At 31.2% G+C, this 23791-nt stretch overlaps 1 protein-coding gene across 1 annotated transcript in view; it reads right to left on the bottom strand.

Annotated features, from left to right (window-relative positions):
* Positions 1–643: 643 nt before the first annotated feature.
* The window catches only part of LOC147068194 (popeye domain-containing protein 3-like), a 61559-nt gene continuing 38411 nt past the window's right edge, over positions 644–23791 (bottom strand). Inside the window, exons 7-8 of the mRNA XM_085953348.1 lie at positions 22671–22941; positions 644–1603 (exon numbers count right to left, since the gene is read on the bottom strand). Coding sequence (XP_085809474.1) covers positions 1386–1603; positions 22671–22941 — 489 coding nt within the window. The 3' untranslated portion in view covers positions 644–1385. The remainder of the gene's footprint in view (positions 1604–22670; positions 22942–23791) is intronic.

Here is a 23791-nt window from a genome sequence, read left to right as displayed (position 1 = left end):
AAAAGTTTTAACTCATTTCATTGCTGTTAATGGACTTACTATTTAATGCAATGTTCAGAAACTTTCACTGTATAAAGATCAAAATAGTTTGTATTTAATTAATTCATAATTTAAAAACATTTCAGATACTAGTAAAAACCTACTAGTAAAAATCGTTTAAAAATACGACGCTAGATGGGACTTGCACCTGTGACCATAAGATTCGCTCCAATGTGCTTTATTATTTACGATGAATTTAACTAATTTTCTTGTGAATTATTCCTTGAATATAAGAAATAGTTTCTTTGATTTATCTGACATAATACTATTGAAGATAGAAAGTTTACCTGGCATTTATTTGTATTAGCTCAACAGTTTAATTTGAAATACTTTATTTAAGTGCTACCAAACTTTGCACGGTATTTCACTGAATGCAATGTTCCAAAGTTATACTTGTCTTTTTATGATAAGTAAGCAGTGAGCATGTTTTCCTATTTATCTTTTATAGCACTACAGCCCGGATGGACTTTGGCCGCTTCGAACAAACAACTACACTCCATGAGGTTCTCCGCTGTCTTTCCCAAGTCTGAATATTTTTTCAATATCCTTAAACTATTTTCTTCAAATGATTTTTTTTATTAACATTACTTAATGACAAAAGAGTGGAGTTGTATTAATATATATTTTTAAGAGAAGTAGTTATTAACCATTTGCCTCACTTATTGGAAATACATCATGCATATTACACCCACTAAAAATTTGCAATTATTTTACAGACTCATTTCTTGCAGGACGAATGTGATCACGATATTCCATTTTAGTTGTCACGTTTTACAGCTTAATAATTTGATGAGTTTATTTATTTTAGCAAAAATAGTGAACATTTTTGTGCAAATATATTTTTTAACAATATTACTGCTCAAATGATTTTATCATCCGCACACAAAATAGAACAATAATTACTTTCTATATTCTTCTGATTCATTTATTTTATACAAGGCAATAGCGTGTGAATTAAAAAGTAAATAGCAAACGGTGTAAATATATCACGTGTGTATTTTTTTATTACACAGAGACGATCGATAAAATAGTTAAATTTTGCGGTAGTATATTATGGTAACACAACTTACAGGATTGAGAGGAATGGAATATGATTGGAGAGATCTTCGCCAATCAATAAATTGATGAAGATCACGCAAAGATATATTTTACTATGATTTGCGCAATTTTAAGGTATTTTAACCCGTAATTTTTAATTAGTAATAATATAAACATTACATTTTTTGCAACAATTTTTGTTAAAAAGAGATGCATTTAAATATTCTGCACGAGTGAGCATCGCACAATTACGGGTAATGATGGACATAAAATGTCACTATTGTTCTCTGTTGTAAATTGTGTCCTATTTATTCTTTGTGCATGTCGTCATCAGTATCAACCATTTCACAGCTGTGGTACTTGGAGGAAGTCTCGAGCCAACTATCAACCCCGGCGCTCGCCAAATCGTCGTTGGAAGGCTGTTCTGTGAGTGGTTCCATCTCAGTTGCACCTGCCTTGTCGTAGTATAGCTTCTCGCGACTCGTAGATACGCCAAATACGGAATCCGGCGACATCGGACGGCAAGCTGCAAATGGAAACAATTTCACAATCTGTCAAAATCGTTCGAATACATCAAGATGGTTAGGTCATTTTATTTACTATGGTATGGTATTTTTTTTAGAGTGATTGATTGCAAAGCTTATTAGATATTCAATTAATAAAATGCATCCAATAATCGTAATTTCCGCCGTTAATGTTAGGTATAATAAAGAAATACTTGTTCCTAAGTGGTATTAATAAGCGATACACACTGATGAATTATATTATTTTCGTTTTCATATATAAAATTAGGTATGTCTTATAAGGTCGAAATAACCCCTTACCTGGAAATAATTCCCCTAAAAAGAATACCTACGTTGCATATATATTGCTAGTACCCATTAACAACATTAACACTCGTATATACGTGCTATGTCCGCCATCTTGGAAAATAGCAGACATTTTCAGTTTAACAGCTATATCTCATTGACGACTGCAAATATCGAAAATATTTCAAATACAAGTTAAATAAAATTTAAAAATACCTATCTTCAATTTGAATAATGTTTTCCGGTATCCAGACGCAGGGTAGAAAAAAATTTGAAAAACAGATTTTAAATTTGAACTCTGAATTATAATTTTGAATTTATTTAAGTGATGCTCATTTTAGGCACTTTTAATTCAATTTTCTGCTTTTGCACTATTTAAAAAAAATGGCTGAATATTTATAATAAGTCGCTATTTTCCAAGATGGCGGTCGTAGTAGAGCATGTACAAGTATAGATTTTACCACGTTTTTATAAGCTTATATTCTTGTTTGTCCAGTACAGAAATTGAAGATTTTTAACTAACTTCCCTACTAGCTAGACATTTGAAACTTTTAGAATATATCAGAACACGACGACAATGCATTCTTTTAATACTTTTAGCCATCTTTAAGCAGAACTGAATTCATTTTCAGTTAATTCTGTTTTGTATGGAAAGTTATTTCGGAAAAAAAATGTCAAAAGCAAAACACTATTATTGGTTGCTAAGGGGGTCCTAGCAACTAAATTATTAATGTATATGTGCGTTAGTATGGAAATCAATATGAAATGTAAAAATGAGATTTCAGTATTCTATATTTATTCAGCATTTCTACAAAAAGAAGTATTTATTAAAGGCCCACATGCTCGTCGTAGGTCAAAATTGAGCTTTTATTGTATTTTCAAACCATGATCCTGGACACTACTTAAACGTTGTAGATAATCTATTTATATGTAAATTCCCATTTTAATTATTTTGACCCACAGATTTGACCACATACAGTAATTCAGATGTATAAATTGAATTTGAAATAATTACAAGATAAAACGAACTTTTTACATACCACGTTTTAAAATGTTCTGTTGAATTATATAAACTTGACAATTTTAAGGGGGGACATGCTCGTCGTAGGTCAAAATTGAGTTTTTATTGTATTTTCAAACCATGATCCTAAACACTCCTTAAATGTTGTAGATAATCTATTTATATAATTTTAAAGCCTTATTATTCTTTATATTTATTTTAAACATTTGATGACTATATGATGACTAGATGACATATTTTCAAACCATGATCCTAAACACTCCTTAAATGTTGTAGATAATCTATTTATATAATTTTAAAGCCTTATTATCCTTTATATTTATTTTAAACATTTGATGACTGCATAAAGTATTTTTGTTACATAAAATAGTCATATTTCGGTACATGAATGTGCAGTGGTGTTAAGATTTTTTACATTTATTAATTTTAATCGCATTTATAAAACCATTAGTATAATTTATGACGAGATAATTTTAGTAAAATATTTACGATAAAAAATTATATTGATAATCTCTGTGATCCCAAATTTGACAAGAATTAGGCATTTTATTATTCAAAAATCGGCAAGATTAACACATTTAAAGATAATTCTAAAGATACTTATTATAAGCTATGTCTTTGATCATTCAATTGTGATAAACATATTATGAATAATGATTGCTTTATAATCATTATTGACATAAGAATAAGGTAGTGTTTTTTTTAAATACGCCATTTCTTTTGTCATTCCCCAGTAGTTAAGCTACAACATACGGCCGTAACCATAAATTGACAAACTATAATTAAAGTAGGGAGTAAAATGATATTGACGCGCGTGTTTGAACATGAACCGTTTAAAAAAAATAAAAAAAAATCGGTTAGGTACATGTACAACACGTTATTATTACATTGTCTTCACATTATCTCCACATTATCTTCAAATGTGTTAATCTTGCCAATTTTTTGAATAATAAAATGCCTAATTCTTATCAAATTTGGGATCACAGAGATTATCAATATAATTTTTTTTCGTAAATATTTTACTAAAATTATCTCGTCATAAATTATACTAATGGTTTTATAAATGCGATTAAAATTAATAAATGTAAAAAATCTTAACACCACTGCACATTCATGTACCGAAATATGACTATATTCTAAAACATTAGAGCGAGAGGTTTAAAAAAAATACTATTTTATGTAACAAAAATACTTTATGCAGTCATCAAATGTTTAAAATAAATATAAAGGATAATAAGGCTTTAAAATTATATAAATAGATTATCTACAACATTTAAGGAGTGTTTAGGATCATGGTTTGAAAATACAATAAAAACTCAATTTTGACCTACGACGAGCATGTCCCCCCTTAAAATTGTCAAGTTTATATAATTCAACAGAACATTTTAAAACGTGGTATGTAAAAAGTTCGTTTTATCTTGTAATTATTTCAAATTCAATTTATACATCTGAATTACTGTATGTGGTCAAATCTGTGGGTCAAAATAATTAAAATGGGAATTTACATGAATATCTTTCAAATGTATGATATGTCAAACAGTTCTTATGGGTGCATGGCATACTAAAGGTTGGGATCTTCTGATTTAGAAACTATTGAGAAGTATAAGGATATAAATTATAACATTCAATGTTTGTAGGGTAAACGGAGGAAGGCGAAGTGATATCATTTTGATGTACACACACATGCTTTTCATATGTGTATCATCTGCCACATATGTATACATTTTTAGTTGCATATTATACTATAATATACTATAATTTAGTTTTTTTAGTTGTATACTACAGTTGTAATACAGTACTTTAGTTTTATACTACAATTTAGTCGCATATACTATAATATACTATAAGCGCTCTTCAAAGTAGATACGTGACTTCACAATTATTCTATTCATATAAATTGTGTTTACTTATAATGTTTTATATTACTAGTTTGATTAGTCCTATTGTGACTTCGGTTGTGCCTGGATGAGAAGATACATTCTCTCTCGCGGTACGACGTAGCAAATTTACTAAATGCACAAATACATTGAAAAATATTTTACTCCATTTTAAGTTGTTTTGTATGTGAATCAAATGCAAACTTTGTTCCTGTCTTTATCGTATCCGCTGAAATAAATATTCAAATTTTATTTAATCCAATTCAAGGAACCGGAATGATCGCGATTAGTCTGACCGGAGTGGAGGCCCTTCCTTCCGTCATTATGGTGCTCAACAAGTCCTCACAATTTCCCGCTTACTTCCCTCCCGCTCCTACCTCACTTTGCATTTGAATAAACGCCACCTAAAAAGAAAACACGACACCGGCCTCTGTCTAAGGACTCCGCTGCACGACACTTTTAATAAAAACAAAAGTTCCGCTATTAAAACGGGAACTGGGTTAGTCAAAGAAGTTTTTAGGAGACGTTATTGTTTGAGTTTAAATTGTTAATTTATTTTTATAGTAGGTACCTATGTATATAATATTATCGAAAAATGTCATTTGGGTAGGATTAGCTTAATCCAGCGTTTCCCATATTTGACATAGTCGGGATAAATATTTTTTCACATATATGTATGTATGTAGGTATGGGATATATTTCAACCAAAGGTCAATTTATTTATACATTATACCTACATATTATATACCTACCTATATTGGTATTGAGTGTTTACTAAGGAAATTAACTTGCATAAAAATATTAATTGAGTTTGCATTTCTTAAGAATCCATTAAAAATATAATATATAAGTTATATTAAATCCTACAATTTATACTTATTACCATTTTTTGCATAAAATTCATTTAAAATTTATAATAATCTTTATTATACCTAATATGACTAATAATTTTTATGTTGTTTAATTTCGGAAAACAACTTAAATGAAAGGGAAAATGAGCTCAGTTTTTTAACAAATCTGATTTTCATAGATAATAATTTTGTTTGCATTTAGTCATTTACCTATATTGAAAAATATCAAATTGGAAAAACACTACGAAGAAGTTTATATAAACAACAATCATGACGCGCACCATTGGAAATCTTTTAAATGCAATTTAATACGAGCTATCAAGTTGATTCTTGCCTATTTATTTTATCATTCCGCCTTTCAGATATAGCCAAAAAATCGTGTAATTACATCCAACTAGCGAAAAGTTTTGTTTTTTTGAGAAGTCATTAGTCGATATTTTTAGCACAGCAAAAGAGGAAGACTGTTATAGTAGTAAGTAATGAACAATAAATTCATTTTAATTAATACTAACAAGACGTAAGGGTGCATATCTGATGGAATTTGATTTTTTCCCGTATAAAAATAGAGATTAAATATTATACTTTATTTTTTCTAGCATATGCTATTTATTTATATTATTTTCAAAGTAATCTGTTAAATTACATTTTGTATAAATCAAAATTATTTTTAATATGTGCTACATAATATAAATGGTAATAAGTAAATAGTTACCTTCTTTGATTTAAGAAACAAAAATCGATTGCCAAAGTTGCTTGATTTGGAAGAACACTGATGAGTAGGTATTAAAATTGACCAATAGTTAAAATTTGTCGCTATTAGTATGTCACCTCTTAGCATAATGGTAATGCAGCGGATCAGGGCGTAAACCTGGGAGATAAGGAGTTCGATTCCCCGTCGGGTTGGCTTACTTTTTTTCAAAAAAGATTTTTTCTATTGGTTATAATATATTATGCTCTCAGAAAGTGTTTTTCTAAATTACATATGTTCAATAAATGGTAAGATAATACAAATCCCTCGTTGCCTTTAAGAGCATACATAAGTGAAACGGCAAATAATTTTCAGCAGTAGGTGGAACGAAATTTCGCAGTCGTCGCCAATCAGAGACTGACAGTCGAGGTGTGAGCACGTCAATTTGTTTTGTGATGGCGTTGGAGGAATATATTATTAAATCGTATAAAGATGACTAAAAAACATTTCGCATGTACTTGAAAAAGAAAACATGTCAATGAATATACTATTATTATTACGAATATAGTAATAAACATAACATTAAAAGGAAGCATGTTGAATTTTTATAACCAACTATATTTCGTTCGGCTCGCGTCATTTGCACAATCCGCGCATCACCTAGTCACGATCTTTTTAGACCATGCCTCAGCTGAAGTATAAGCCTTAAGATTTTAAATATAAATTTCGTACATATTTTATTGCAATTGTATATTTGTGATACGTGAATGTGCACAGTGCCTAAAAGTGACGGAAATTGAAACCCAAGTACAATCTAGTTAGATTTTAATCTGTTAATATGCCAGATGAGATTTTTTTTATGTATCGGCTCAAAAGGTATTAATTATTTACGTATGATTTAAAGAATAAGAACTAGTTTTAACTATCCATGTATATATTATATCCAATGTAATCATTAAAATAAAATAAAAATATAAATAATATAATGCTGCAAGAGTGAGGCAGATTTCTAATTTCACTCTCGACATTGAGAAAAAAAATGTTCTTTGTTGCACGATTTGAATTAATCAATGCCCAAGCAAAGGGTTCCTGTGAGCTCTTTTGTTTAAAGGCCACCCCACATTTTAATGTATTGTTCTAAAAACCTCAAGGATTACTGTAAACAAACAGAGGGCAAGAAATAAAAAAGCATTTTAAATTAGTAAAGTCATCCACGAAACAGAAAATTTCGACTGTTAGTCAGAAATAGTCAATCATGTGGTAATACTGCAACAGAATTATGAAATATGCTTCAATAGTATGTTAATATTATTTTCTCTAGAATTGTAATTCAGACGAAAAAAAAATTCTTAATAATTTTATTTAATGCTAATGATGAATTCAACTATAAATTCATTATTCTGATGTAGTTATCAAATTCTAGTTATTGCACAATAAATAACATGAATTCTTTGCGTTTGCTAAAAAATTGAATGTATTACGTGTGTTATTTTTAGCACACTATCGAAATGCCAAATCAAAATAACCTACCCACAATAAATTTTGGGTTATTCATACAATAATGAGCACACAAAAATATAGTTTTCGGTTTCATATTCACTTGCCAACACATTTTGTTGAACTTAAATTCTTTTACCAACATTTTTATTAAACGGGGTCAAGGCAACTTCCGTGGTCATAACGATAGTTAGATGGTTGGCGTAATTTTTGTGAACGAATATTTGATTTTAGTGTTAATTATAATTAATACATACTAGTGCGTCTATTAAGGTATATATATTGGGAAAATTGGTTTGAAAGTAAATCAACAGTCTGTCAATAGTGTCAATACAATACAAAATATTCAGATGAAAGTTATTATTAGCAGAAATGTAAAATTTTAGAAATACTGGATTCAAAAAAATATACTCTTATAACCAAAGCTGGATGTGGAATTGAAATCAGACCTTGGAACCCTTAATTTATCTTAGAAGGCCTAAATTATTTAATTTGAATCATAAAAACTCCGCTCAGAGCACATTCAAAAATTCAGGGCTCTATTATTTTTGATCAATCTTTTCTCAATGGGTGCCAGTTATTATCAAATATCAATTAGGTAATATGTAATATATTCCAACGTATTGTTTTACAAATGAGGTTATTTTGAAAAAAAAAATAGTTTTTAAACTTTGTTTTTGAGTATGGAAATTAAAATAAAGTATCCATAATATACTTACCTATAACTAAGTTTGTAATGAATTTTATGTAAGGCGTGTCTTATTTTCCAAACGGCGATAATATGGTAATTTTGGGAAAAATTCATTGAAAATACATTTTGTATGTACCTACATTACAAATTATAAACAAATACAATTTTTATGACATTTTTTAAAGGAATGGATTACAATGTAATTAATAGAGAGACATGTAAAATAAAGTAAGGACTGTGAGAAATTTTAAGAAATTCGAAAGACAACCTTCATCTAAGTTCACACTTATAATAGATTATATCGATGGCCAAACCAATTTGGTTGAAAATGCCAATCTCCTTCTTTATTGGCACTACCATGGATGATTAGGTCTACATATTGGGAAAACAAATAAGCGTTACTCTCAATTTCTTAGATGATCGGGGACACAGAGATCAGCACTAGCAATGATAGCAGATTTCCCATTTACACCGTTCAAGTAATAAAAAATACGTTACTAAATAATGATGTTTTATAAATTTTTAACAACAATATGTAAACATGCTCAATATGCACCTAATCCTTAAGTAAAAAATGTCTCAAAATGATAGTAGCTCATATAACTCTCTTAGAATTTAATAGTTTGAAGCCGTTATTGTTTATTAGGTCAATTTATTTGAGTTTCATTTGTAATTTTGAATATTTATGTACAGTGTTGTGAAACTGATTTTATCTTCAGCGCTTCGTGGAGAATTCTCAGTAGTTTCAAATATAGTTGACCTGATAGACAAGTCAACTGACCCGTTAGATACGCCTAAAAACACGAAACATGGAGATGCTGCGATTAATAAAGATACTTTCCAACATAGCAAAACTTAAGTAAACTAAGTTTCAATTGTTTCATGAATACTACGAGTATCTACAGTTTTGATGCATCAATAAAAAACAATATAAAAGAGCGTAAGTAGGTACATACTTAATACGGACGTAGTCAAACGATTCTTTTCAGAAGCTACTCAAAACGGTATGTTTGTTTGATTTGCATATCATGTAAACCAAATTCTATAGAAACACTATCGGAGAAATACGGGAATGGTATAACAATCGTGTATTAAAATGTGGGTAAATATTAGGTAAATTTGATCCAAATTTATTCTTCTATAGAAATTCCAACGGAGTGTTTTCCATTTAAAATACATTAAGCTGGTAAGTGGTTCTATTGTTGAGAGACATCTTATCCTTTGTTATAGTCACTCACCGCTGAGGGGAAATAATTTTATATCCGGTCAAGCTTCGGATTCATTTATATGAAGCTTTTCTATTGAGTTGACGGGTCAGGCACAGCCGGAGAAGGATTTCCGTTTCAACATCATAATGGCATTACGGCTTTTAAGCTCCAGTAACTTGGATATAAAGTATTCTGATTATTTTTTTGGAAAATATTATGTACATGTGAATGGATATCAAATGTGTAAGTAAATAGTAAAATTAATACCTATAATCACAGGCCATAATACAAATAAATTAATATACCTAACACGTAGGTGCAATAAAGGGTGTTCATTGTTCATTTTCCATGATTTAAAATGGCTATGTATTTCACACTAATTAGTTGATTTCATAGCTGTCAGTTACATAATTTAATATATACTTAAATATGATGAATTATTAATAAAGTATTACAATAAAATTAGGAATTGGTTTTATAAAATGTAAAAAAAGGGAAATGTTTTAAAATAAAAAACATTTTTTTCTCATAATCTAATCACGATAAGTCTTACGGCTACAATTGTGAACTCACAAAGTTAACTGTATGCAAAAAAATAAACATTAGCATGAAGTTAGATGGTGTTAACAGAAAACAATGTGTAATTAAACCGCCGCTGAGTGAGAGAAACCGATGCAATAGGCTCGGTGTCAGTGCAGTCGGGAATAGCAATCGTAAAAATAATTGCATTCACCCTGTGGAATTCCTGTGCGCTAGAAGAAATAGCATCTGCGCATGTACGAGTTTAAATTGTTTTTCTATAGTAACACAATTTCTATTTTCGCCTCGAATGAAAAAGTTTTGTTTTTATTTTAAAATATTTTCCCTCTCGGGTTAATAATTGAATATTAGAAATTTATCAATATTTTTTTATCTAATAACTCAATTACTATTTCAGAATGGTTTATTTACGTATATTAGTATCTATAAAAATTGTACCTACTACAATTTGTTAATACCTAATAAAGGGTGTTTTTTTAGAGGTATAGAACTTTGAAATGAAATAAAACAAAGATGACTTTTTATATTGACATGAAATTTACTTTATTCGAAAGATGCTCTTCTGGCATTATAATTTAAATATGACTTCTGGCATATGACCGCCACGGCTGGCTCGGACGTAGTCTAATCTGGAGGTCCAATTTTCGATGACTTTTTCCAACATTTGTGGCTGTATATCGGCAATAACGCGGCGAATGTTGTCCTCCAAGTGGTCAATCGTTTCGGGCTTATTGGCGTAGACTAGCGACTTCACATATCCCCACAGAAAATAGTCAAGAGGTGTTAAATCGCACGATCTTGGAGGCCAATTCACGGGTCCGAAACGTGAAACTATGCGGTTACCAAACGTCCCTCAATAAATCAATTGTGGTACAAGCTGTGTGACATGTTGCGCCGTCTTGTTGAAACCACAGCTCCTGCACATCATGGTTGTTCAATTGATGAACGAAAAAGTCAGTAATCATGGCTCTATAGCGGTCACCATTGACTGTAACGTTTTGGCCAGCATCGTTTTTAAAGAAGTACGGACCAATTATTCCACCAGCCCATAAAGAACACCAAACAGTCAATTTTTCTGGATGTAACGGTGTCTCAACATACACTTGAGGATTATCATCACTCCAAATACGGCAGTTTTGTTTATTGACGTATCCATTCAACCAAAAGTGAGCTTCATCGCTAAACAAAATTTGCTTATGAAAATCGGGATCAACGGCAATCTTGTTTTAAAATAAATTTTCACAATTTGGAAGCGTTGTTCAGGCGTCAGTCTATTCATGTTGAAATGCCAAACCAAACTAAACATAAATCACTTAACAGCTGACAAAATGGCCGCCAATTAAAAAAGTGCTGCCAGCTTAAAGATCTATACCTCTAAAAAAACACACACTTTATTACGATTATCTTCTTCTTCTTCATTTTATATATAATAAAATTATACTATTTTTTTGTTTTTAATTTTTAATTTAGCTAAATAAAACTATGTTGGCATGATGGCAATATTTTACCACGTTTTTCTTAGCTCGTATTCTTGTTTGTCCGGTGGTTGTTTATCCAGTACAAATCTTGCAATTGATTTTTAACTAACTTCCCGACTAGCTAGACATTTGAAACTTTTAGATTTATCAGAACACGATGCTAAGCATTATTTTAATACTTTTAGCCATCTTTAAGTAGAATTGAATTCATTTTCAGTTAATTCTGTTTTGTATGAAAAGTAATTTCGGAAGAAATCCGTAATCCAATCCACTATTATTGGTTGCTAAGGGGGTGGTCCTAGCAACTAAATTATTAATATATACGTGCGTTACTATGGAAATCAAAATGACATTTCAGTATTCTATATTATTTGTTTGTTTGTTTATTATTTTGTTGCAAAATAGCAAACAAATGATTTGTTGACAATTGCCTTATTTGTCCTAAATTATTAATACATAGAAATGTCAAGTTTATAATGATTCAACAGAAAATTTTAAAACGTGGTATATAAAAAGTTCTTTTTATCTTGTAATTATTCATAATATTATTATAGACGCTTACGCATCTAAAGCTATATGATCAATCGAAAATGAACCGAATGAAAAAAACCGTGATTAAATAGATATGATCGATAATATGGTCGGCCATATTTCTTAAGGTTGCTCATACATATGTATGCTTCAAATATATTAAGCCGTCTCATTGCACTTAAAGCTCATTTGTTTCATTAATAAATTCACGCTGGCTTTATCGACGGGGAAGTATATAAGTGGGCAATATTTTTCACTAGGAGGGTCCTCTGACCTGGTTGTATGTGTATGTTCCTATGTGATCACAGACTACGTGCTGGTTGGCAGTTTTTAACGTAATGGTATGCATAATCTCAGGGTTTTTATGCTCAGGTTTGATTTCTCGAATATTTCAATTGGTAATACTTTTGTTCTTTCTGCAATTAAATAACCTTACCCCTTACAACTTTGTGGATTTTGTTTACTTTCAAAAACGTCATCATTTCTACATCTCTGTCCAAAATTTCTTCAGTGATTCAGATTTGAGAGCACTATCGGTTTTTAAGGAGTCCACTTCAGTTTTATTCTCTAACATAAACCGTCCTATATCATTTTGGTCTATTTAACTCATTCGCTGCTGACTATATAATGATTTTTTAATTAGTACCTTTAAAATGCACGTTGATTACATCGACCGGCTGCCTGGTCATTACGCGCATGTGCGTCTTCAGCGTCCAAAGTATTAAATGAAGCCTATTCTTGAAAAAGATCGGGTGTCTTTTATCTATAAGATATAACCCGCTTACACGTATGACGATATATAAGTAACACTGTCAAATGCATACAATTCATGAATTTATCTTTATATGTACTTATTAACTTAAAGTCCTTTCTCAGCATATTCATTAAAAATACTACGTGTGTGTTTTCACTTTCTTTTTCCTTTCAGTTAATATCAGTCTATCGAAAAAACATTTATTAAAATTATTATTTTACTATAGTAAGTAATGTTATGTTAAGGTGCATGTCAGGAGGGGGGGGGGGGTATTTTAACTTCAATTAATAACACGGATTTGAGGCTATTGGATATCAGGTATCGTTTCTCTTACACACAAGATATAGGATAAAACTGATGTTCATGGAAGTAAAAAATATAGGTGAATGTTTATCTAATGATTTTCAGGATTTTTTGGGCATTTTCATACTTGGTCTTAGTTAAGAATTATCATTAGAATGCCAACATGTACGTGAATTTGGCTGAAAAGTGGCGTATTTAAGTTTGGGATGCGCCTAGACGACAGTTTGGGACTCATTGACAATTCACTCCACTCCGTGTTCCAGCCACGTGAGGAGGAAATAACTGTACTTCTTGCGTTATGGCAAAATGCACAGAATTATTTATTTGTCAGACAGAAATATACATGCGATAGTTTCATTGCAAAATTAGAAACATTATTATTAAGAGTTACATATTTTTTTGAAATATTCACTCCGTTATTCTGTCGATTGCAGGATTTTGATGAGGATTTTGGCATTTTTCGTACGTTAATTGATATCAGTAATTATGTGAATACTCTAGTATGTCATTAAATAAGATAAGTAGCATTAATATGTTAGTAAATTAACACAAAATATATAATATATAGACATGTTTAAGACGATAAATTATTAATTATGTATTGTACTTAGCCCCAGGATGGATATAATGGCATTATTTTTGGATTATAATTAAGTCTCATACAGATATTATATCATAAAGTTTCGTTAAAATAATTAATATTTCACGAAGAAAGTTTAAAAACTCTGCCCTTTCCGAGCAGTTGCTATTCGTAAAGGTCGGCCCAGGAAGTGTTATGCATTCGCCTTTACGATGCAATCAATCACACCTATTTTCAAAAGAGGTTGTCGGGCGAGTATCGTGTCCTTTATGAATTTTATTCATTATAAAGTTATATAACGATACCGATAAAAGCTAAGGAATCGTTCACAGGAGTTTTATTTTGACAATAAAATTTATTAATTTTATGTAGGCATATAAATAGTTAAATTATGATGGTGTAATTTTTTATTTGGCTTTATAATCAAGTGTGAACCTAGGCACCATCACGAAGAGGTTTCGTAATAGACTTTTTTTACGAGAAATTTATGGTAACCACATACTGGTTCATGCTCCGGATACAAACACTCATTGGAAAAACAATTATATAGCCGATGTCAAATTCAAAATAGTTATACAATATATTGAAAAAATATAATCTCGATTTTTGATGATAGGTAGTATCCTCAAATAATATTTCGTTAATTTAATGTAGAATGTAACAATAATCTAAATAATGTCAAGTAGATACATTTATTTTTTACCGAATATAAAGATAAAGCTTTCGAATTAAATTGCTCCTACGACTAATTACTGCATCTGGACTACTACAGTTTTTGTATTGTATTTTTATTTAATTATATTGCATGTCTTCTCTATATATACTATATTCTTATGTTTTTCTATATTTTTTCTATTTTTCTTATGTTTATTACTAATGCGTTTTTATCTTTTTAATCATTTTCAATAACTCTCCAATTATATTCTTTACAGTTGAACATAATATTTGATCTAATTTAATTTGATTTATTACGTTTTTTGTGTCCGCCTGTTATTGGGACCATCACATAGTATTTATTCTATATTATATTATAATTATTCTCTGTAATTGATTCTGTTGGTTGACCTAAATAAAAAATAATAGTACTTAATAGAAAATATATTTTTTAGAATATTGAGTGATTGAGTTACTTATTATATAAGACGTAGTTAATGATTTCATATAATATATGCATTAGATTATATTTTTTTAGAACTTCAAATATAGAAAATCTGAAAATAGGAAATTTGCAAATAGATTAGTATTCAGATCTTGCATTTAGATTATGTGACGTGAGCTCTGTGATTAATTGGCGATGCAAGGATTTAGAATTCACACTGATTATAGTGAAGAAAACAAAGTAAGCCACAATTTGATACAAAAGATAACAATTGACCTGCTATTTTAGAAGGCCGCACTGTTATCAGTACTCTATTTAAAGCTCACAGTGCATAAGTTTCAATTCAATCAGTACTTACTATAGAATTAGTATCAACGTACTTGCACTTATGGGAGTACTGATTCAGGAAGTAGATATATCCATACAGTGTTGTTAGAAAAGAATCATGCATTGCATTATTGTAATATATATTAAAATGTATCAAATGTTTAAAAACATTCAAAATTATTATTAATTATGGTATAATAATAACTGAAGACTTTACTGAATAAATTAACTGAATACAGGCTATAAAATTATGTATTTTCATTAATAAGAATTACACTCTTAATATTATGAATATTAAATTTAATAAAAAAATAATTAAATTATCAATTACCTATGTAGTAATATGGCCCCACGATGGCAGAGCGACTTAAGCATGGGCTTAAAATACCGTGGGTCTCAGGTTTGAATCCTGGGTTTGGCAAATACACATATTGATTTTCAATTTGTGTTTGGTGTCAGAGTATGGACCTAATAGGTTGAGCAAGTGGCAAATATATATTTACAGTAAAAAACCGTTGATACAACTTTCACTCTGTGGGGGCACATATTGATCGAACGTGGTGTATAGTATATACACACATACATCACCATTTTCGATTTTAAGAGGATAATATGGGCGTCTACAGAATGGACATTGTATAACTAATAGATATTTTTAAAAGGAGAAATGCACATTAGCAACATTCACACATTGAAAAACAAAATGTGAATATTGCCAGACCCAAAATTTGAACCCGGCATCCATGACATTAAAGACGATACTTACCGTTCGGTATCATGGGTTCGTATCGTCTGTGTATGTATGTGTACCTATATTTATATATTCTTAAACAAAAAAAACAAAAAAATTAGTTAAACATAATACCTATTATCTTTGAAAATATATAATACATACTTATGTTACATATATTATAAAAACAAAAACTTCATCGCTTAAACCGATGGTTATTGATTATAACAACGCTCCCATCAATTAAAATTAAATATATTTTTGCTAAATCGGATTTTTTTTCATTAAACTTACAGTACCTACTAATTTGTGATGATTACGAGTGATGTGCTGTTTACATATCTTATTTAATACAATGTGGGACGTAAAAATAAACCTGATATAGCCTTAACTAATTTTTATTTTAGACATAACCAACATTTAAACTTAGTAAACCAAAATAGTTTGTAATCAATATCATAATATTTGTACCTATGTCTGTAAATTGTAGTCTAAAGTAGAATGAGTCAGTTAAAAAAATATCATCAATAAAATTGTGACTACACTGACTGTTGCTCTATTTGAAATGACTGATTTAATTTATTTATATCTAATTTTTTGTCCAGTTTTTTTTTAGATTTCGAGGTAAAAAGTCGATGTGAAAATCTAATCACCAGTGAAGGTTTTTTGTAATAAGCGATGTTTCTATTTTTGAGTAGCCGAACCAAGTACATCACAGGTACGGATGCAGTGGAATAGTGGCGTGACACGAAACATGGAAATTAGTTTTGTGGTCAAGAATACTCGAACATAATCAAATGGTAATGGCAAACGAAATTGCCAATGTTTTAACGATGCATAAAAGCCACAATGAATAAACGGGATGGGCTGGCGGTTTTACTATGTTTACTACAGCATTACTATTATTTAACTTTGTCAAGTAAATTATCACTGAGAATTAAAAAAAAATCATATGCTATATTATATACATACTTAGATGAATTTAAAATGTAAATATATATTAAAGAGTTAAGATATTAGATAGGACTTATAATTTCGGGATTCTGTTTCATTTAGTAATTTCGAAATCCCAAGAATAAAAATGCTGAAATCCCAATATTTAATTTAATTCACATTTGTAATGACAGAATACGGCCCACATGCGCCTCGTAGGTGAAAATGTACATTTTATACTATTTTCAGAACATAAGCCTGGACATTCCTTAAACGTTGTAGATAATCTATTTATATAATAATAAAGCTTTATTATTCTTTATATTTATTTTTAACATTTGATGAATGCATAAAGTATTTTTATTACATAAAATAGTATTCTTTTAAACCTTCCGATCTAATGTTTTAGAATATATTCATATTTCAGTACATCCATGTACAGTGGTATTAACATTTTATAGGTTTATTAATTTTTAAACGCATTTATAAAACCATTAGTAAAATTGTTGTTAACATTAAATAGTGAAATAGTTACGAAAAAATATATATATTTATAATCTCTGTGATCCCAAATTTGACATGAATTAGGCATTTTATTATTCAAAAAATGGGCACAATTAACACATTTGAAGATAATTCTAAAGATACGGATTATAAACTATGTTTTTTTCATTCAAATGTAATAAAACATCCTACGAATAATGATTGTTTTATAATAATTATTGACCTAAGAATAAGGTAGTATTTTTTTGAAATACGCCATTTCTATTGGCATATCCCAGTGATTAAGCTACAACATACGGCGGTAACTATACATTGACAAACGATAACTGAGGTAGGTAGTAAGATCATGTTAACGCGCGTGTTTGAACATGTACCTAACTGAAAAATTCCTAATCCCTAAAATCATAATATAAAATAATTTTAATATGGCCGTAGGTACTTTAATTTGCTGACGAAGTACGACCATATTAAAATGATATCCGGGGACAAGGAATAGTAATCCTAAATTACTACCATAGTAAAGGTCGACTGATGATTGGGTGAATATATACTGATTATTCTTTGTAAAAACGAATTTGAATATAATTGCTACCATATAATATTATGATGTATCATGTGCTCCGGTTAAAAGCGAAAATGGTAATTTACCTTTTTTCCGTTCAGGTTACACAATATTTGAGACTCTCACGGTTGTTTAATATCGTAATATTTTTTGGGTTGACAATATGTGTTCTTCTTACCTTGACGATTCTGGCTTATTGCAGAACCCATTCTCAATAGGTTTTCTTGTGAATGGCTTCAGTAACAAGCCAAAAAGGGGGTAGAACATGCAGTGACAACCCAAATTTATTACGAAAACGTTTAAGTTATTCCTACTCATTTATTGGAAATTATCAAGAGCAGTTGGTGTTAAATGTAAAATATTATTGTCCACTTGCGTATAAACTATATAGGATTTTTCACTCATATACAATTTTCAGTGAACAATTGAGTTTAAAAAACAACGCCAATTGTTTGACCTCCGTTGAATTTGACAGTTTGCTAATTTGCAGCTGCCATCATGCCGGCGAATTGATACGATCCGATAGTTTGCAAAATGTGGGTGGTTGAAATAGCTATTTTCGATTGCATAAGCATTGCACGTATCACGTAAGGCTATTTCGTGTACAATATTCGAATTTTACGAGTTGATTGTGAGCCTTGAAAAGATAACCGAGTCATAAAATATTGGGTGGTTGTTTAACGCTTTCGCTGCTGAATAGATAATGAGATTTTAATTGCCCCCTTTAAAATGCACGTTAATTACATCGATCGGCCGCCTGGTCATTACGCACCGTGTGCGTCTTCCGCGTCCAAAGTATTAAGTATAAGGTTTAGCGTTTTATAGTTTTACAATCGCTTTTGCAATCGGTCTGGCCAATTTGGGGAAATAAAAATGAAAAACAGTATTAAAAATACTATCAAGTATAAATGAATGTTCATATGGAGTAGTATTTCCCAACCGAGGCCCATGTAGCCCTTTTGGGCTCACAAAACATATCTGGGAGGCCACAGGCCAAAAATAAACTCTTTGGTGGCCGAATAAAATATAAAAAATATATGAAACCTAATGAAAACTACGAAAACTATTACAAAAAAAAATAATTCAAAAAAATATTAATATACTTATTAAATATTTTTGCGTATAATGCGTAGTTCATCTAAACATTTGGTTGTAAAAGACAAGCAGACTGTTTGCATGACACTCCTTGTATTCCAATAAAAAACCGTAAATTGAATCAAATCGCGTCTACTTCAATCCTATCTTTTCCAATAACTCTTTCAAGAATATGAGTAAGATTTTGGGCGCCTTACTATTAATTATTACACATAGAGGATTGTTGGGGCTAATTGTCTTCGTCGCGTTGTTGTACTTATGGGAGTGTATCAATTAAAAGAATAGGTAGTTGGTATTACGTATCATAATATATTATTATATTAAAAAATATATATACCTATATTCAAGCAGGAGAAAATCACAATCCCGTAACGTGTAAGTTCTCGGAAAGCTCAATCTTTTAAAAATTAATGTTGTACGTCGTGAGGCAACGCAATTTCCGTCATTGCAATAATTGACATTTAAGAACAAGATGATCTTTTGGGTATATTGAACATTTTGAAATAGCATCATGAGGCTATAAAAAAAATATTTGGATCAATGATAATTATAAAGTTAATATTCACGAGTGGGTAATTGACCATTTGGTGTGAATGCAATTGATGCTAAAATTAATTATTATTAGTGAGTCTTTCTACCGAATAATCATTGTAAATAATTATTAGTATCTATATATATAAAAGAAAGTCGGGTTAGTTACACCATTTATAACTCGAGAACGGCTGGACCGATTTTTACGATCTTTGCATTGTTGGATTTGTCTCAGCCCCGAATAGCAGAATAATTATTAAAACATCGGAAAAATTTACGGGGAAAAAAATTATGAAGAAAATTAATTTTCTCATACATTTTGACATTTTGAACAATGAACGCGCAATCGAAAATAAAAGAAAATCACAAAAAAATTAAATCCGTATACAACGCCATCTCTGATACATGACAGAAACAATAAACAAGAAACAAGCAAACAAAAGAAAGAATGATAGTCGAAATTTACTGTCAATGGTGTAGTGGGTGTAGTGTGCCCAACATTTCGTGCTTCATGTCAACAGCTCAATTTGCTTGAAAACGATACTCATTGGGATATGACAATCGCTGAAGCAATTGTTTTTACATCTCTAAATCAGATACGCACATTATTTGTTATCATTATTTCGACATTCTTCCCATCCAATCCACTTGAACTGTGGAACAAGTACAAGGATGACATGTCAGAAGACATTTTATATCGAATTCGTGTCAGTTCAGTGAATCCCGATCTCAAGGTGAATGAGGAGATACATAACCAGGCTTTGCTTTTAAAGATCGAACACATGTGTTACCTCATGTGCGGCAGTTTGTTAGTGAAGTTAGGAATGCCAACGCCACATAGTGGAATGAACGACGCTTTCAATCGAGACTTGGAACGTGAACGTGAATATGATCGAGATGCATTGAACCAATCAGTTCGAACGAATGTACCACTGTTGAACCCCCAACAGAAAGAAGTGTACGATACATTATTGAAGGCAATTAATGATGGAAATGGTGGCTTATTTTTCCTCGACGCACCCGGTGGAACTGGGAAGACATTCCTCATGTCATTGATTTTGGCTACTGTTCGTGCGAGATCCGAAAATGCTATAGCAGTTGCTTCTTCTGGGATAGCGGCCACGTTGCTAGAAGGATGCCGAACGCCTCATTCAAAGTTGAAATTGCCCTTAAGCCTGCCAACGACTGAAATACCGACATGCAATATTGCGAAACACTCAGTAATGGCCAAAGTTTTGTTAGCAAGTAAAATCATCACCTAGGATGAATGCACAATGGCGCACAAACGCGCATTGAAAACACTCAATCGAACTATGAAAAATCTGCGCAATGACTCAAGAAGTTTTGGAGGCGCAGTGATTCTACTATCTGGCGATTTCCGCCAAACACTACCAGTCATTCCAAGATCGGCCGTTGCCGATGAAATAAATGCTTGCCTCAAATCATCGACTCTGTGGCGCTATGTATAGAAACTTCAGCTAACGACAAACATGCGAGTTGCATTGCTAAACAATCCATCTGCCGAAAATTTCTCCAAGCAATTGCTGACTATCGGTAACGGCCGATGAATCGAACGGATTGATTTCGTTTCCGCTGAATTTTTGCAATTTCGTCTCAACTAAGGACGAACTCATTAACAAAGTGTTACAGAACATCATTGCTAACCACAAAAATTACAATTGGTTGAGTGAACGAGCAGTCTTGCAGCAAAGAACAAAGATGTGGATCACTTAAACTTCACAATTCAAAATCAAATCGTTGGTCCACTGCATTCCTTTAAATCTATCGACTGTGTAACAAACAAAGACGAAGCAACCAACTATCCAACTGAATTTTTAAATTCATTGGATCTACCTGGCTTGCCACCGCACAATTTACAACTGAAGGTTATACGTAACATGGTCATGTGGGCAAACCATCTGCTTTATTCATTTTCATACCTGATAACAAAACGAAAAATGTCGTATATCACAAGGTGCTTCAATGAAGGGAATCGACCTGAGTGCAACCCATCCAGCAAATAGTTTAACAGAAATTAGTGCAACAATGCTACGCGAATCATTTCGATTCGCTTCAATAAAGCAAATGCCTTGCTGCCACGTGAATTACATTCTTTTTTTTCTTTTGACCATGTCCGATCCTAATAGAATCATATGGGCCTCCACAAAGTGGAGGTTTGTATTAACAGATTTTATTTTTACGAGAAAGTCAGTCACTTGCTCAACGTATTAGGACCATACACTGACTCATGCACAAATTGAAAAACAATATGTGAACATGCCAGACCCAGGATTCGAACCTGGGACCCTCGACACTATAGACCGGCGCTTAATCCACGCGGCCATCGAGGGGTACAGTGTGTACAGTTCAGTGTAATTAAAATACTTTTAATTTTAATTTGATTTTTGCACATTTATTGAACTTATTCATTTTGAGTATTCATTTTAACTTAATAAAAAACTGAATTTAATTCAGCTAATAAGTTAACACAAGATTATTGATTCTGAGGCGGTACAAAATTCGCCGGGTCAGCTAGTTATAGATAAAACGCAATTCGTATTTGGATAGACTGTAATGTATAATTTAAATGTTATGAAGAAAGCTACTTATAATTATTCTGAATGATATTGAAAGATTTCTCTCTTTGGTATCGATTATAGTTGGTAATATTTTGCCATTGCATAGACATATATTATTATGAATACAATTTCAATCACAACGCATATCTGATTTAAAAATAATAATAATCGAAGTATTTTTAATGCTAAATATATTTTTTTTACCGGTAGATACACTAGTATCTAATAATTCTTCAAAACCAATATTCTATTTTTACAGAAAGATTATCAGTCGTAAAAATACTTCACATCTATTATGATGGCATTTCTTGGGTCAAAATGTAAAAATGTAAAATAAAAACGAAAATTATCACAAATGAAAAAATATAATTTTAATTTAGATAATAAATACTGTGATATATTTACCCATCACTTGTTTGGCCTTCAGCACTTTCGGAGGACTACGGTATTCCCCGGCGGAAACTAAGCTCCCCGTGATGCTGGGTAGCCTAATGTCCAAGTGGGAGCCTTTATCCGTTACAATCTTGTTATTCATGGCGTAAAGCTTAGTCGTAATATCACGGGCGATTAGAGTTGTTACGACTGTTGCCAAATATGTTTCCTTCACGAACAGGTACTCCAGTGATGATCGCTGCCAATAGAGATACCGGCAGGAGCTTGCAGCTACAATCGACACCTATTGAAATTAAAGTAAATAAAATTACACACAAGTTTTATGCTGTTTGTTACTGATGAACAAGGACGCGCCAAGCGGGGGTATTGAGTTGTAAAACACATAGGCGGAAAAAGTCCGAAAAATATTTTTAACGATATTATTAAGGGTATAATATGCAATATGGTTGGGCTAATAATTATGATCGCTTTCATCCCTATAATTCCCTACTACCTCAAATCTCCAGTTATTATCGCAAGCCAGGCGACCAGCAGTCACGGGTTATCAGTCGACCGTGATTAAATAACATCAAGTTACTTCAAGACAATAGGCGCGTGTAAGTTTGTTACAGTTAAACCACTGCTTATTAAATTATTCAATTATACAGAATGCTTCAGCTAGACCGTAAAACGTCATAAAAAGTCAATGTCTGACATCTTACATGTAACCCCCTCCCAGTATACACATCCATCATAACAATTATTACACCAAACAATTACAGTCCACTATAAAAAGCGCAACCACCATTCAATTACACAAAATTAACTGTATGATGAATAACAGTCGCCTGCGGTTTTCTTTTCCATATTATTTAATGTTCATTTATAAACGCTTCCATGTTCCATCAATAAAGACGCTTTATATTATAATTCAGAATGTTATATTACTTAATTGGCCACCCTTGGCGCGTTTCTGCAGTTGAATTATTGATTCGGATACAGCGTGCTGAAATTTTACGTGGGGGGTTTCCTTCTAAAACCTACATACGATATCGGATATCTACATATTATATACGGTGTTCTCCTTGTATTTTTTTTATTGTATTTTTATTTTATTGTATTTGTATCTTTCTCTGTATTGTATTTTTCTCCCT

This window comes from Rhyacophila brunnea, unplaced genomic scaffold, assembly GCF_057557595.1.
Source record: "Rhyacophila brunnea isolate RB1 unplaced genomic scaffold, BYU_Rbru_1.0 scaffold_3, whole genome shotgun sequence".
In the NCBI taxonomy this organism is placed as follows: domain Eukaryota; kingdom Metazoa; phylum Arthropoda; class Insecta; order Trichoptera; family Rhyacophilidae; genus Rhyacophila; species Rhyacophila brunnea.
This window is presented reverse-complemented; position numbering and strand designations above follow the sequence as displayed.